Below are 17433 nucleotides of genomic sequence, written 5' to 3'. Positions count from 1 at the left end.
AACTGCAACTCCATTCTACCTGAAGCTCAGGCCAAAGAGAAGTCATCTTTGATCCTTCCCTATTGTTTTTACTCTACAAACAATCTACCAGCAGATATCTACAAAATCTGTCATTTCTCATTACCTCAACCCTAAAACCTTCTACAACAAAATTCCCAACTGGTCTCCCTACTTTTTCCCTTGCCTCTGTACAGTCTGTACTCAACACCATAATCAAACTCGTCCCTTTAAACATTAGTTGGTTCACATGTACTCTATGCAAAACTTATGGCTTTCCATCTCTTTCAGAGTAAAAATCCAAAGTCCTTCCCATGTTCTTCCAGGTCCTGTGTGATGTGGCCTCCTGCTGTCTCTATGACCTCTTCCTCCCCTCTTCCCAACGCCAGTCCTTAACTCTGTACCAGCTATACCTGTCTCATTGTTGGTCCTCAGACCAAGCATGTTCCTGCCTCAGAGTCTCTGCATAGTCTGCTCCCTCTGCCTGTAATGCTCTCCTCTCAAATAAACGTGCTCCTTACCACTTTCCTTACAGATTTTCACAAATTATCACCTTACTAGAGAGCCCTTCTCTGATCTCCACATATAAAAATACCACTATCCTACCTCCCTTACTCCCTAAATACTTTAACCTACTTTATACTTCTTCACAGCTCTTATCACAATATATTTCTTTGCTTACTTTTTTACTGTCTGTCCTCTCCCTACCTGCCACTCAAATGCAAGCTACCTTAAGAGCATGTAGTTTGTCTGTTTTGTTCACTGTTATCTCTAGAGGGTCTAATACACAGTAGGTCAATTTATCTGTCAAATAAATATGTTGAACAAATGACAGTAAAACACATCAATTTACAATCCTTAAATTGCTAAAGGTAAGAGACAGATAAGCCAAGAAGGTCCAATTGAAGCTTCTGATTCTTACAGGGAACCTTCCTCTTTCTGTATTTATATCACTTCTTGTTCATACTAGGCACTGGTGACATCTGTTAATGCCATTTTGCATGGTCGTTTAACATTTCATTGTGTTTACTATCTGTCCCCACCTAAGTGGACACTGTGACTTAAAGCTATGTCTACAGTCCCTAATAGACTCATCCACCCCAATAGCTGGCTTAGTACCTTCTACATACACACAGGCCCTGAATCATGATTGACTAATTTCACTGAGTACTATAAAAGCTACCTTTGAATATAAATTTCACTGTTTGCTAAACAAAGTTTAGATTACCCCTTAACACAAGTTAACTGGGTTTTAGAACATGAATTCAATAAGGACTATTACATTCATGTCCCACAAATGCTTGCTGAGTTATATTTCAATCAGCCTCCAACTACAGTGCCTTACAGACATTTTATAATTAACTTACAATGCAACTGTAGTTTATTTCTTAAAGAGTCTTATAATCAAATCTGAAACTCCCAGATGATGAAGACCAAAAAAGAAAAAAACTGAGCAAGAATTCTTAATTTCTCATTCAAGTACTTAAAATTTCTAGAAGCTTTTACAGATGAAAATTTTAAATGTAAATTCAATGCCCAGATGCCTGGTGTCTAGATACCAAAAGAGAAAAATAAATTTGACTATATATATTTTCTCCTTTACATATTTCTGAACGATAAACAAAACTATGTCTACGGGTGTTTAGTATTTCTTCCTATAAAAACTGAATGTAACCAACTTAGCTTTGTTGATATCTTGCACTTGGGTTCTACCTAAGAATCTGTTTTCAACTTGATCTCGTTTGTGAAAGTATATTTTTCCCATTTGGCATTCATCACTTGTCCATTTTTCCCATAACTTTTACAATTTAAGTATTTTACCAATTCTTAAAACACTCATATTGTATGAAGAATATGACTCTCTAAAACCAAGGTGAACTGCATCTAAATTTATCTTGTCTTTTTATGTAGCTAAATTATACTTATAAAATTTCCTGAAAATATATAGCAGTTTCTCTACCCCTGAAAATACTATGTTTATATTTACCTTTTATATAAAAAATTAATACCATTCTAGCTAATGGCAAAAGAAGGCTTTATCCAAGACAGCAAAATTATCCTTTGCCATTAGATTTTACAAAGATGTAAGATATTAACTATTTATATTAAGATTAAAAGTTGACAAAATATTTCTTTCTGACACAAAAATACGTATGATTCAATGATTATATAACACTTTAAAAGTATCTAATTCTATTTTTTACTTTTTAACTGCATCTGTTAAAACAAAAAGAGTAAACTTATGTTAATTTACTCTGCAGCTGAAGTTCATCTTATCCAATATCAGTCTTACCTAAGAAAGTACTAACATTTGCTCTGCACGTATTTAAGAATTATCCATCTGCATTTATTATTATCTATTTCCTTAAACTTAGGTGGACCATTCCAAGTTCACTATTTTAAACTTCAGTTTATAATGCAGATACAAATATGGTCTTATGGCAGACATACCAATTTTGACACTAAACAAAACTTACAAAGTTAATTCAAAAATAACGCTACAATCCCTTTAATAAAAACAGAACTGACGTATTTATCCTACAGGTTATTACTTATATTGTGCAACAAAGGATTTGAAGTGGCTTTTAAAATATGCAGAGCACAAGATAATTTTAATTACTAATTTTAAAAATTAAGTAAGGTCAGTGGTGTGCATGTGTGTACCTGTGTGTGTTTTTTGAAGGTGAGAGTGAATAATGGAATGAGAAAAAAAGGTAGAAAAAAATATGATGAAGTCTGATATATAGAATTTCCCTTAAAGTTCTGTGTAAGATTATAGGACTACCTTGGAGTTGTGATGATAAATGATTAAGGCCAGTACCATTTAGTCTATGGGATTTTTTTTTCGATGTAGAATGTTGTTTTCTTTCCTTGAATAATAGATGCTAAAGCCATACTAATATTTAGAGTTTAGACAAGTGATCTCTTTTGATATAAAATGTACCATAAATAAAAAATAACAATCAATAACTTTGACTAAACCATGTTCTGATTTATTAAACTTAACTCCTTATGAAATACAAAGTAATTGAGCCAATATTAACTTGACCTCTCTGACTATGGTAAAAAAGTGAATGAGGAATAAAGCCTTGGAAAGGAAAGACTACAGAGTAGCCAGTCCCACTCTGATGAGAGAAGCTAAAAGAAGAGAGGATGACACTATTAAAAGGCAAAGACCCAATAACTGATGTGACCCGAAGAACAGAACGCCCAGAACATTAGAATTCTACTCTGAAGCAAGGAAGGGAAAATTGAGAAGGGTGACATATTTACTTTTTCCTTTCATTATTCACAACACCTGATTCTTCCTCTCCTTCTTTTAATGCTTGTCATAAAGATTACCTCATTTGGTCTAAGTATATGGATGTGCTACAGTGAATGGAAATAAACTGCCAACTTCTTAGGACAGTTGTGGCAAACTGTGCTGACTCCCCCAGTCATTTCCTTCCAACATATTCCTTTTTTGCAAAGCGCATTTTCTTTGACAGAAACTGAAAATGTCAGATTTCACCTTTCCAACTTATCTCACTGCTAATGATGGCCATAATGAGAATGTTTCGACACGAGATGGCAGAAAAAAATCTACTGGAGTGAACATAAGAGACAAATTTTCATTCCTAATAAGAGAACTCTTTTCCTCTTCTTTTGCTTTGAATTCTATAATAAAAGAACAGAGTGCTTAGAGCTAATACAACAATGTTGAGACCATGAGACAACAAGCTTAAGAACTAAAACGAAAAAGAAAAACATATTGATGTTGGTGGAATAGAAGGTTAAAGTAAAACTGGAGCACTGAACCAATGAAACAACCTCATGTTTACATTTCCACCTCCTGTCATATGAGATCGTTAACATATTACAATTTAGGTCACTACAGTTAAGAATTCTGTCACTTGATGCTGAAAGCCTAGGTGAGATACAACATCAAGATGAAGAGGAACAATCAAAACATACATCTTAAAGGCCACAAGCACACTCATAATAGACTCCAAATGTGGCTCTGAGATTTCCAGAAAATTAGAGGGTAATACAGTTACATAATTCACAATATCCATAAGATAAAAACCAAACCAGTTAATAAGCAAACACACAGCTATACCTAATGTTAAGAACTGAGAGAAAGAGCACTATGTGGTGTACTGGAAATGGGCTCAACATTCTCAGTTAATACAAAAGAAAAAAGTGAATGAGGTTTTCAATAACAACAATGTAAAAAGCATGCATCAGCAAAAGGAATAAGAGTAAGACTCAAAATAATTTTGTCCAGATATGCAAGTGTCTAATAATATATAGAATGTTTAGAGGAATTGATATTCTACATATACTCCAAATAAATCATATTTCTTACAGTCAAACTTCAAAGAAAGGTTAAATAAGACTACATTCTTAGAGAAATACCAAGGTGAAAATGACCTATTTGCTAATGTATGTTGAACAGTTAACTGAGCTGGGGCCGCAGTGAACTTCATCTAACTCAAACTAAAAAGATAAAAAGACACATGTATGTATAAACAGTTATTCCAATACCACAAGGAAATGTGCCAAGGTTATACCCTCAGGCAATGACTTTAGATAAACAGGAAATCAAAACAGGATAAATTGGAAATCAAATATGCAAAACACCACAACACAAAGCTCTGGCTTGAAAACTAATTTTACCCTAGAATTCTTTTTTTAAATAGAATCTTACCCCAAAAAAGACCTTAAATATTAAACAGCTGATCAAATAAAAGTTGACTGATAGAAGGAACCCCTCCCTCAACTTGTATTCTAATCACTGAGGATACAGTGAAAAGTAAAAGAACACAAAAAAATCCCTGTCCTCATGAATCTATGCTCTAATGAAGGTGACAGACAAGAAACACAACAAATAAGAATCACATATATTAGATAGCAGTTAGGTATTAAAAAGAGAAAAATAAAGCAGGAAAGGTGAATAGAATGGGTCATGGGAGGGAGAGGGTTGCAACTTTAGACAGGGTGACCAGGAAAGGTCAGAGTGAGAAGCAGACATGGAGTGCGGACCTGAAAAAAGTAAGGGAATGAGGAAATATGTGGAGTAAGGGCAGCCCATGCAAGGAAACAAGCACAGAGGCCCAGAGTAGGAGCTCACCTGGCACATTCGTTACACGAGCAGCGAGATGGCCTGTGAGGCTGAATGCGGGGAAGTGATTAAGTCAGAGAGGGGATGTGAAGCCAGATCACAGACAGCCTTATAAATCAGTAAGGAAATTAGCCTCTAGTCTAAATCAGACAGACAGCCACTGAAGGGTTTTGAGCAAAGGAGTGACCAGATCTGACTTCAATTTTAATGGGATAATGCTAGCTGCTACTGAGAATGTCCTCTATTCCCCAGAAAAGCACTGGCAACCCATGACCTGAGTGCCAAATCCGGCCCCGCCTCTTTTAGGAAATAAAGTTTTCTTTGAACACAGCCATGCTCATTCATTTACATATTCACAATCAATGGCAAAGTTAGGTAGTTGCAACACAAACCAAAGGCCCACAAAGCCTAAAATATTTACTATCTGGCTCTTTCTAGAAAAAATCTGCCACTCTCTGCTCTAGAAAAGCAAGGGTGGAAGGAGTTAGGTGGTTATATTAATCCAGGTGACAAAGGATGACTTGGACTAGGCCAGCAGCAATGAATTTTACAAAAAGTGGACATATTCTAGACATATTTTGAAGGTACAGCTGATAGGATTTGCTGATGTATTAGAAGTGGAGTGTGAGAAAAAGTGATCTGAGTAACTGTCATAAAGTTCATACACAATAATTTAAGAAATAAAGTTATCAAATGCCTAACATAGCCACAGAAAGGTATCACTGGAGATCCCATATAAAATGTCTAACTTCAAGCAATTAACTTCTTGATGAATTCATTAAAAATTATTTGATCCACTAAGAGCGAATTCCTACCAACCCCCATCCTCCTAGCAATATTAAGGCATCAGTTCAATAGCCAAAGATCTAATTTGAGCCCTTGAAATTTAATCCATGAGCAATTTCAATGAATTAAGTCAAAGGTTGTAGAAAATAGCAGTAAAATCTATAAATAATCTTATATTGTTTCAAAGAGAATTTTCTACATAGTAACAGAGTATAACTATGTTCAAAGTACCAAAATAATATTTATCACAGAAGAAACTCCCACAAGGGTTTAGATGGCACATAAATAACCTTAAGGCTAACTGTATGATGTGAAACATAATAACATAAGCTTTAGTCAGCCTAACTGAACCTGTGCTATATAGCTCAGTTTTAATAACAGTAAGATATGTTTTGTCATAACAATGTTCGAATATTTTAAATAAATTGGAATTTTCATAAAGTGGATCAAAAAGAACAGAAACTTCAAAAGGATCTTCACCAAAGACATACAGTACTATGTCAAAAGGCTATAAAAAGTCATGAAAAATATGGCAAGGTGTATGATGTCATTAGATGAAACTGAGGTACTTGCTCTCTTTTTCAACCTTTCTTTTACTGCCTACGTAACACAGCCATCAACAAGTAAGAAATCCAATTCAATAAACCAGTCTTTAGATATTAAGAACACAATCCCATTTACAACTGCAACAAAAAGAATAAAATACCTAGGAATAAACTTAACCAAAGAGGTGAAAGATGTGTACACCAAAAACAATAAAACATTGTTGAAAGAAATCGAAGAAGACACAAAGAAATGGAAAGATACTCTGTGCTCTTGGATTGAAAGAATTAACAGTTAAAATGTCCACACTTCCTAAAGCAATCTATACACTCAACGCAATCCCTATCAAAGTTCCAATAACACTTTTCACAGAAACAAAGAATCCTAAAATTTATATGGAACAACAAAAGACCCCAAATAGCCAAAGGATACCTGAGAAAAAAGAACAAAGCTGGAGGTATCACACTCCCTGATTTCAAAATATACTACAAAGCCATAGTAACCAAAAAAGCATGGTACTGGCACAAAAAGGACACACAGATCAATGGAACAGAAATGAGAGCCCAGAAATAAACCTACACATTTACAGACAGCTAATATTTGACGAGGGAGCCAAGAGCATACGATGGAGAAAGGAGAGTCTCTTCAATAAATGGTGTTGGGAAAACTGGACAGCCACGTGCAAAAGAATGAAAGTAGACCATTACATTACACCAACCACAAAAATCAACTCAAAATGGATTAAAGACTTGAATGTAAGACCCGAAACCATGAAACTTCTGGAAGAAAACACAGGCAGTACGCTCTTTGACATTGGTCATAGCAGCATATTTTCAAGTACCATGTCTGACCAGGCAAGGGAAACAAAAGAAAAAATGAACAAATGGGACTACATCAAACTAAAAAGCTTCTGCACAGCAAAGGAAACCATCAACAAAACAAAAAGACAGCCTAACAATTGGGAGAAGATATTTGCACACCGTATATCAGATAAAGGGTTAATATCCCAAATATACAAAGAACTCATACATTGCAACAACAAAAAACCCAAAATCCCAATTAAAAAATGGGCAAAAGATCTGAACAGAGATTTCTCCAAAGAAGATATACGAATGGCCAACAGGCATATGAAAAGATGCTCAACATCATTAGCTATCAGGAAAATGCAAATCAAAACTACAATGAAGTATCACCTCACTCCTGTCAGAATGGCTACAATTAACAAGACAGGAAACAACAAATGTTGGAGAGGATGTGGAGAGAAGGGAACCCTTGTACACTGCTGGTGGGAGTGCAAACTGGTGCAGCCACTGTGGAAAGCAGTATGGAGTATCCTCAGAAAATTAAGAATAGATCTACCGGATGATCCAGCTATCCCACTGCTGGCTATTTATCCAAAGAACTTGAAAACACAAAGGCATAAAGATACATGCACCCCTATGTTCACTGCAACATTATATACAATAGCCAAGACTTGGAAGCAACCTAGGTACCCATCAAGGGAGGAACGGATAAAGAAGATGTGGTGTATATTCACAATGGAACACTACTCAGCCATAAGAAATGATAAAATCCAGCCATTTGTGACAACATGGATGGTCCTTGAGGGTATTATGCTGAGTGAAATAAGTCAGAGGGAGAAAGTCAAATACTGTATGATCTCACTCATAAGCAGAAGATGAAAACAACGACAAACAAACACATAGCATTGGAGATTGGATTGGTGGTTAACATGGGGAGGGAGGGCAAAAGGGATGATTAGGCTCACATGTGAGGTGATGGACTATAATTAGTTTTTGGGTGGTGAACATGATGTAATCTACACAGAATTCAAAATATATTACGATGTACACCTGAAAGCTATATAAGGTTATAATCCAATGTTATTGCAATAAAAAAAAATACCAAAAACAAATAAATAAAAAAAAAATCAGTCTTTAAAAAAGAAAAAAGAAAGCTTTCTAGAATGCCATATAAAACTGAACTAGAAGACAAGATACGCCCAAAAACAATAGAAGTTTTAATTTAAAATGTGTTTTTTAATTAAATATACTATAACTTTACACGAATCTTAATCTATAGAAGTACAGCCATGAGAAATAGCCAAGAACTTCACTTTAACAGAATGATTACTGTCAACAGCAAACCACAGTGATATTGATTCATGCAAAGTCTTCAGATGTAACACACTTTTCAGAAATCTTTCTAATTTTCTAATTCTATAAATGTTTATAACAAGAAATCAAAAACATATGTAAATATGCTTTAAATCATTTCCCCAAAAAAAGTACACTTATCAAGATAGTGAATGGGGAAAACAGTCATATTTTTTTATTCCAGCATCCAGAATTCCTACCTAATCAATCAAGGGAGGCAGCAAGGCGAGGAAAAAGCCTCAGGGCCAGTTTCCACAAACTGCTTTATGTTAGCTTTCCCTGTAAATTTCTCCAGATTAGCTCACAGATATATAGAGATAGACTATAGACTGCAAACGATTTATTTAGTGTAACATTGTGTTGTGTGTCATTTCAATTTGAATGGCTTTAGACGTGGGGATGCACTCTAAATCACCATAGACCCCAACACACTCCACTGTCCCATATGCGGCTACTTCACACATTTTTATTAATTAACTGGCTACTGTCTACTCCAAAATGATGGTGGATGGTGTTATACAAAGGGACCCAAACTACTATAGTATGAAAGGCAAAGCTCTCAACAAGTTTTAAAAGAAATGGCTACAAAGAAACCTTCCTGACTATAAAGTTCAAAGTTTTCCACAAGTAGAGTAATAACCTTAGCCTACAGATTCCCTGATCCAGATATTCACCTCGGCTTTATCTGGTCTTTCGAGTCTTACTTGTATTGCCCCCCTGCACTTCTGCCCACCATGTTGACCATCTTGACCACCAGCCATGACCAATCCACACGACTCTATTATATAACTATACCTCTATGTCTGCCTAATAGCTGTAAAAACGCTCAGTGCGTATCCAGTACCCTTCATCAATTATTCAAAGTGAAACTCATAAGAATTTGAGACTGGCCCCAAAACAGATATATGTACCTAAAATATAGCTGCTAGAGGAACCATTTGTTCATAAAATATTTCTCCCAAAATCTGCTCAACAAATTTTCTCCATCAGATTATCTTTTTTACTTGTTTTCTGTCTACGAAATAAAACGGATAAGGTAAAAAGCCCAACATAATAAAGATACTTTTTACATGACACCGAAAATTTATCCAATAAAAGAAGGAACATAAAAGAAGAGGCTTAGCTATTACCATAAATCCATCATGAATACACAGGAAGAATTACCAAAGAAACACTCAATTACCTGCCTAGATAAATAAAGGGTTAAAGAATCAACAAAACTTGGTCTCAACACTCCTTAACAGTCTTTAAAATTAGTGAAGACCCCAACTTATATAAGTTATATTTATAGATGGTTACCATATTAGAAATTAAAATTGAGAAATTTTAAAAATATTCCTTTATTTATTTTAAAATAATAAGCTCATTATATCTTAACATAACATTTTTATGAAAAATACTATAGTTTACACACACAAAAATTTAGTGAGAAGAGAAGCAGTTTTACACTTCTGCAAATCTCTTTACTATCTAGATAGCTCACATAAAAGAAGATAGCTAGATTCTAAAAACTGTTTCCACATTCAACATGTTGTATGTTATATAATCTTTGGAAATCTCCACTATTGTTTGTGAGAGAATTAATAGCACTAACCTCACAGACCCCTTAAAAGAATATTAAGGAGGGCCAGCCTGCTGGCATAGTGGTTAAGTTCACGCACCCCGTTTCAGCAGCCCAGGATTCGCAGGTTCGATCCCCTGAGTGGACCTACCACTCAGCAAGCCACGCTGTAGCGGCATCCCACATAAAATATAGAGGAAGACTGGCACAGATGTTAGCTCAGTGACAATCTTCCTCAAGCAAAAAGAGGAAGATTGGCAACAGATCTTGTCTCAGGACCAATCTTCCTCACACACACAAAAAAAGAATATGAAGGAGTCCCCAAAACATACTTTGAAAACAACGGATTGCTTAATCTACAGCCAATAAACCTGGAATGAAAATTATGGAAATAAATATAATTATAAAGACATAGAAATGCAGATACTGAAGAGAGGGTAATGATTTTATTTAGAGAGTAACAGAGCAAAGTTATTACCCAAATACAATTTCAGATTCTCATATAAAATACGCTGACATTTCAACGTTTTAAAACACCTTGGATTATGTTCATTTTATCTGTCAGATCTTGCTATAAAAATTTTAACGTGTTTTTCAAATGTCTGACTTGCTTTATGACTAAAAAACGCATACATATTGTTTACTCTTGAAATTTTAGACCAGCAGTCTAGGCAATGACTTTAAGAATAAACTTGCAAATTTATTTTATGATGCATACGTGTTCCAAAATGTGAAGGAGTCCATAAGAAGTCTAATGAACGTATTCGCGACTAAGGGCTTAAGTAAACCTACCTCTTCCGCCGCTGCCTCTGAAAGCAGGCCTTCCTTCTGAGCGCAGGTCACGTGGAAATAGGCTCTGCACATCCCTGCATCACAGCTAATGCAAACTCCAGTTCTAGCAAAACGAGGGTCTTCGCAGAAGCTACACTCCTACAATGGAGTAACAGGAAAACTCTCAGAGGAAAAGTATTTCCAGAACAAAGGGTGCATGCTCATACAGAGCAACCACAAAATACAAACAGTGAACCAACATTACATCAACACAAAGAATAACTGTAGGCAAGCCAAGAGTTTATATAAAAAAAGTAATTCTCAATACATAGTTCTAATATACCAAAATTCCACTGATATAATAATGATGCTAATAATAATAATTAATATTATTTGAAGGCTTACCATGTGCTGAGCACTATTCTAAGCATTTTACACATATTAGTATGTGTTTACATATAAATGATTACATAGATTAATAATCATTATTAATGATTATTATAATCATTTGACACTCTATTTCACACTAATATGTGGAAGAGGTACTATAATTATTCCCATTTTACACATGAGAAAATTGAGGTGAAGACAGGTTAAGAAGTCTGCTCAAAATAACACAAAAAATAATTGGGAGTCAGTCTTCAAACCAGGGTTAACCTTACTTCAAAGTCCATGCTCTTAAATATTAAGCTATACTGACTCGAACAATATAATACTACTTGGAAAATGAAAGAAAGTAAAGAAAAAGCCAAAGAAAATTCACCAAAAAGATCTAGACAGTGCAACCAAAGAAATCATGCATTCTTTAAATATCTTTAAGAGAATTAAAAGTAATCGTAAGTAAACAATTTGGTGAAATTGGTAGTGATATACCACATAGCCAATTATTTACATTCTTTCTGTATAGAAAGAGAACAACTGTATAAGCAAATGTATAAACTGTCGAAGTTACCACATATCCCCTCCCAAATTTATTTTTTCATCCTTTAAACTATCTTAACCACAGAGAAAAAGAAATTAGTTTCAAAATATAAGCTGCTCTGGCAATAGGAATTTTCATAAAAGAAAAACCTACTAAATTGTGAAAGATTGCCAGTAGACAATTAAGGAAGAACTGCTTAATAAATGTATTCTAAGTAAATATGAGGGAAACATAGAAAGAGGAAAATATAAGATTTTAGTAGACACTAAACATTTCATTTCAATACTATAATAGTTAGTGACTACATGCTGGGCAGACAGCACCAGACTGAGGCATCCACAATGAAAACAGCAAGAACAGGACTCTGGGTACAGATGTGAAAACATTCCCAAATCCTGACACTCTACTGCCTAGTTAAGGGTCTTTTTCCAATAACTGTAGAATGTGTATGGTATAAAATACCAGCCAACAGTGATCTAAACATGAGATCAAAAAAGAAAGAAAGAAAGAGAAAGAATGAGACAGAGAGAAGAGAGGGAGAGAGAAAAATGGAGAAATTAAATTAAAGGATGTCAATACCATGAACAGAACCAAATTATTTAGGATAGTTCCTTGAGTTAAGTAATTTAATGTAATATGAGGAAAGTGAGCAAGGGATTTCAGAGTGAATACAATGAAAAATTTCCTGACAATAAAGTCTTATAAGACTATAGAACAATCTAACAAAGAAAACAGAATCTTTCTCAACTGCTTGAATCAGTCAAAATGCTAGAGAACTAAGTAACTGAGAACAGGGGAGAAAGTAATCAGGATTAGAAAAGGGACAAAGTGCTCCAGAAGAACTGTCTCAGTTCTAATTCACAACGTTGTGTGTGCTTTTGCAGATGAGCATAATTCTCAACTCCATTTCCCAAGAATACTTCAAAACAAACGCAGGTGATAATGGAGAAATCAGGTGACAACTGCACATTTAATGACTCTTCTTTTTGGTCCAGAAGTCACTGCTGGCTTCAGTTATATGAAGTAATATCTGGTTACTGTTTTTTTTTAATTGCTGCTATATTTATATTGATGGCAATAATGTGTGTCTACTGAAAATGACCTAAGCTAGTCCCTTCTAGGCTCTGCGGTTGTGAATTATGAAGCTGCTATCAAAAAGTAATAACTTCCAATAGTGGTAGTCTAGGTAATTTCTATTAATCCCGCTCAGCTAGAAAAGGTGGACAAATTATTTTGTTTAAACTACAGCTTAAAAGCATCAGAGAGATAACAAGATAGCATAGAATTACGGGAGGACCAGGAAAGTAAGATCAGAGCTTGGGCCTGCTCTTCTCCCTGGGGGCTTCAGCTAGTTCTGGAGAGGGAAGCTGCAGACAGCTCAAGAGAAATTACCTGAACTTAAAGCACAAGAGTACTGGAGTAAGGGTGGGTGTGAGGGGTGGGGGTGGTGGGTGTGAGGGGTGGGGGTGGTGGGTGTGAGGGGTGGGGGTGGTGGGTAGAAACTGTCAAATTTTTAAATTTTCAATATCACAATTTTCCAACAATCTGTAAGTTCCCTACCCAAGCTTTAATACGTTACTGATGTTATTCAAGAGTCTTCCTTCCCAATTTCCCAAAAGACAGTAATGGAAAGAAAATGCATCCATGCCTAATTAGTTCTAGCATTCCAGAGATGTTTGCAGTAATTATAGACCTAAGTTTAAATTAATAAGTGGGTATTTTTATCACTTATAATCCTAAAACTCAATCAATAAAAACCAATGTATAAACTATCAAGGCTGAGAATCATTTACTAGGCTGGCTATATAGTCATAAAGATAAAACCAGTTCTTGAAACCTGAGTAAAGTAACAGGTGCTTCGTGTACGTTTTAATAATGTTCATAAATTCCCCTTCAAAAGTAAAGTCAAAAATCAGGTTTGTATTATCCAACTGATCAAAAACAAGGATTTGGTCTGAGAACTCACTATGCACTAGGCAGTATGCTAAATGCTAGGGAGAGAGCAGCGGTATCAATTACCATTTTACCCTACAAATTATTCTAACTGCTCTACAAATGGCATGATACTAATAAGCATTTCTGTGAAAAGCCATGTAAACTAACATGTAAAAACTTTCCCTTTCAGACAATCAAAAACACTTCGTCTCACCTTGGCACCGTATTTGGAATAGTTCATTTCTGTTAGTGTTACTGGTCGTAATTTGTCAATATCTCCAAAGGCTACTCCAGGAACATACAGGGCACAAACAATGTGAACCCATCTATAAGGAGAGAAGATATGATTCTGCTATCAAACCTTTTCAAAAATGTCCACATAGAAAATAAACACAAAATATGTGCCATCTCTAATAATTACTCAAAGAATTCTATGGTCAGACAGCAAAATCTCAGACACGCAACTAAAGAATGTGAAACATGTATGGAATGGTATCATTTAGTTACAGAAAAGGGACTGCAATAAGCACTACTTTTCCAGCAGCTTAGCCAAAGCTTAGAGTTAACAACTATAATTGCCTTTCACTTAAAATTCTCTGCACTTTGCACCTACCTATTATTCTTAAACATTTGCACACCACCACTATTCAAATGAAACAAAACATCATTTTCATGTGCATGGAAAGGTATTCACATTCATTATTTTAAGTACTTTGAGAATTAAGGATCCTAATTTAAGAACTGTGAAGTTGCTCTATAGTAATTAGGTAAAATTGCTCTTTCTTATTTTTTTCTAAAAGCTGTTGGATAATCCTTAAGGACATATTTTAAAACAATTTTTGGTATGCGTCTTGACTTTCTTTCTTCCCAGGTTAAAAATGACTACTAGAAAACTGTACAGAACAGTTATAACAAACAAGGAAGTCATATTTCATTCAACTCATCTGTTCACCATACAACCCGTGAACTAAAACTTACATGCCCCACATATAAATATTTTTTAAAGTCTGAATGATCCTGCAACACTAAACAAATGCTCAAAGTTTCAGCACACTAAAAAGAAAAAATAAACAGGAGTTTATTCTAATTTTGTTTTTTAAAAACTGCTCTGAACCTTTTGAAATATATTAGGCACCCTTTCTCTGTGCTTACAACCAAACAAAATAGGGGATCACTGGATTCTGAAATTTAAACAGATCTGTATCATGTCTGTAAGAAAGAGGGTAAAAATGAGATGGCAAATATCTCTTAACCTTGTGACTATATTAACCACAAATTCTGCTTTGTCACAGCTTAAGAGGCTATGATTGCTACATGGTTCTATTTTGTGATGCACTATGAGTTTTAAAGGAATAAGACTAAGAATCATTTTATAGAGCTACTGACAAAAATAGTTACAAATCTTTAAAAATTATCTTTGGAAGAAAATCCAAGGTTTTGAGATTTTTCTTGATAGAATGTTTTAATCCAACCTCCCAAATGCATCCTGTGGAGTTCAATATAAAGATACACATCTTCAACAAGCAGCTGCTTTCTCAATTTAATTTGCACAGTTTTTTCATGCTCCACTGGTGTATCAAATGCCACTGTACTCTGGAGGAGTTTATCTTTGATAGGTCCAACAGCTGGCTGCGTGCTTCATACTGACCTTCTTAAAATGTGTGAGTACAAGTCACACAAGTACTACATATTTGAACTGCCATTTTGGTGTGACTGGCACACAAGTGTATCATTTCCTCCAACCACTCATGTGAGGATACCAACTTGAGTCTTTATTAAAATACATCTCAAACAGCTGAGACAACTTTGGTCCTTTTTAATACCTGTTGTAAATGATTTTTGTTCATTTGTTTAGCTGAACAGAACTTTGTAATTAAGACAAATCAAGAAATCAAAAAAGAATAATCTTCCTTGTTACTTTACCATCCATTTTGCTTGGAGCTATGATGACAGATGTTGATTGGGGAAAGGAGCAGAAAACAAGCACCACATAAAACCACCAAGAAACAAAGAGTCAGAATTGTCATTCTAGCATAAAAACTATCAATAGATTCTTTCAAATTCACAGATTTTAATAAAGCAAACTAAGTAGAAAGATACTTCTCAAAAGACTCACTTCAGAATGGGAACTATATTAACCAATCAAATTTGATTTTGAAAAGCCCTGCATCTGTAGTACCTTTACAGCATATACAACTAACTCACTTCCAGGATGCTATTTTCATTTCTTTGCCTCTTCATTCAGTAATCAATTGCTAAGTGTCTACTGGGACACCACCACAGAGGCAGTTCGGAAGTCATAATGATGAATGGCAAGTGCTTGCAACATCGGGTCTAGCGCATTATCTCTAGATGTTAGAGTATGTCTAATATTTCCCACGATCAGATTTATAAGACCACTTAAGACAGAGTAAAATACTCTAAGGAATGAAATAAAAATGCAACAACAAGAATGTACTGATGGTGTTCTCACATTAAATCACATCATCTTCTACGTAGAACTTGTGGCTCCCATCACAAACAGAGGGGAAAAAGTCTAATTAGCCCACTTACAGAAGTCAATTTCAAAACCTTTTTCATTCTTTCTTTCCCCCTGTTTTCCATTTGAAGCTGGAATACTAAACAGCTTGTCAAATCTTGGCATTTTTTCCCTTGAATCAAGCTAGTGTTACATCCTTCAAACTATAACAATACCTATAATTTCCACTATAGCCTATAGGTGAGTGTGGACATCAACACAAATAAAATGTTCAAATAGTATAAAAGAACTTTTGCCAGGCTGCACCATCAAGGGAGCTGACTACACATGTAAGATCCACAGCAGTCAATACAAATCTCTCTCTCTAAATCTAAACAGTTAAAGAGGTTTCCCTTTCCTTCACTCAGAAACAAGTTTACAAGTTGCTTTGTGGATTATGACAGCATCAAGAGACAGCTACTTTAAAGTTTTTCATTAAAACTTTCAAATTATTCACAAGAAAAAAGGTAAAAAAAAAAATTCTCCTCCCTAAAAGGAAGCTCTGTTTTTTCCAAAGTTGCCTTACTTATTTACTACAATTTAGCACCATAAACTTCAACTCTGAGGACTCAAGAGGTACCAGAAAGAATTTAAGCAGCTGGTAGCACCAGTAGCAGCAGCAGAAGCAGCGAAAATAGAGAGACATTTACTGAGCACGTATTAGGTTCCAAGAATTGTACTAACTGTTTTACATAAATCATCTCATTTAATCTTCTCAGAAGTGCTAAGGAAACTGATGCATAAAAAGGTTAAATCACTTGCCTAAAATTAGTAAGAAAAGACGAGCATCCAAATATAGGCAGTTTCCCTTGAAAGTACACATTTTTAATGCTGTACTAAACTTCCTAATTCTAGGCCAAAGTCAGTCCAAACATAAAATAATGGCCACGTCTATGACGAGACCACAGATTCAGATCAATACAGCAAATCATTTGTTATATATTTATTTTACTTTACTTTATTTTTGGATGGGCGATTAGGAAGAAGAGGTAAGATGTTTAGCCATTTTTGTTAGACATCACCACAAAGGGTTCTCAAAGAGTCCACTGTAGATTCTATGCTAGCCCAACAATCTTGTATGACAACATTTCTCAAGGGCCTATGTACCAATTGAGGCAAAAATAAGAAAAATTAAAAAAT

The 17433-nt window shown here is 35.0% G+C and overlaps 1 protein-coding gene across 7 annotated transcripts in view; it reads right to left on the bottom strand.

Annotated features, from left to right (window-relative positions):
• PHF14 (PHD finger protein 14) overlaps nucleotides 1–17433 on the bottom strand; it is a 200780-nt gene that overhangs the window by 149111 nt on the left and 34236 nt on the right. For all 7 annotated transcript variants that reach the window (XR_011437823.1, XR_002807436.2, XR_011437822.1 and 4 more), the window contains exons 6-7: nucleotides 13990–14101; nucleotides 10940–11077 (exon numbers count right to left, since the gene is read on the bottom strand). Coding sequence is in view for 3 of the 7 variants with exons in the window: in XM_023639286.2 (XP_023495054.1) it covers nucleotides 10940–11077; nucleotides 13990–14101 (250 nt within the window). In the remaining 4 variants the exon portion in view is untranslated. The remainder of the gene's footprint in view (nucleotides 1–10939; nucleotides 11078–13989; nucleotides 14102–17433) is intronic.

The sequence above is a fragment of the Equus caballus genome, chromosome 4 (genome assembly GCF_041296265.1).
Source record: "Equus caballus isolate H_3958 breed thoroughbred chromosome 4, TB-T2T, whole genome shotgun sequence".
NCBI classification, from domain to species: Eukaryota; Metazoa; Chordata; class Mammalia; order Perissodactyla; family Equidae; genus Equus; species Equus caballus.
This window is presented reverse-complemented; position numbering and strand designations above follow the sequence as displayed.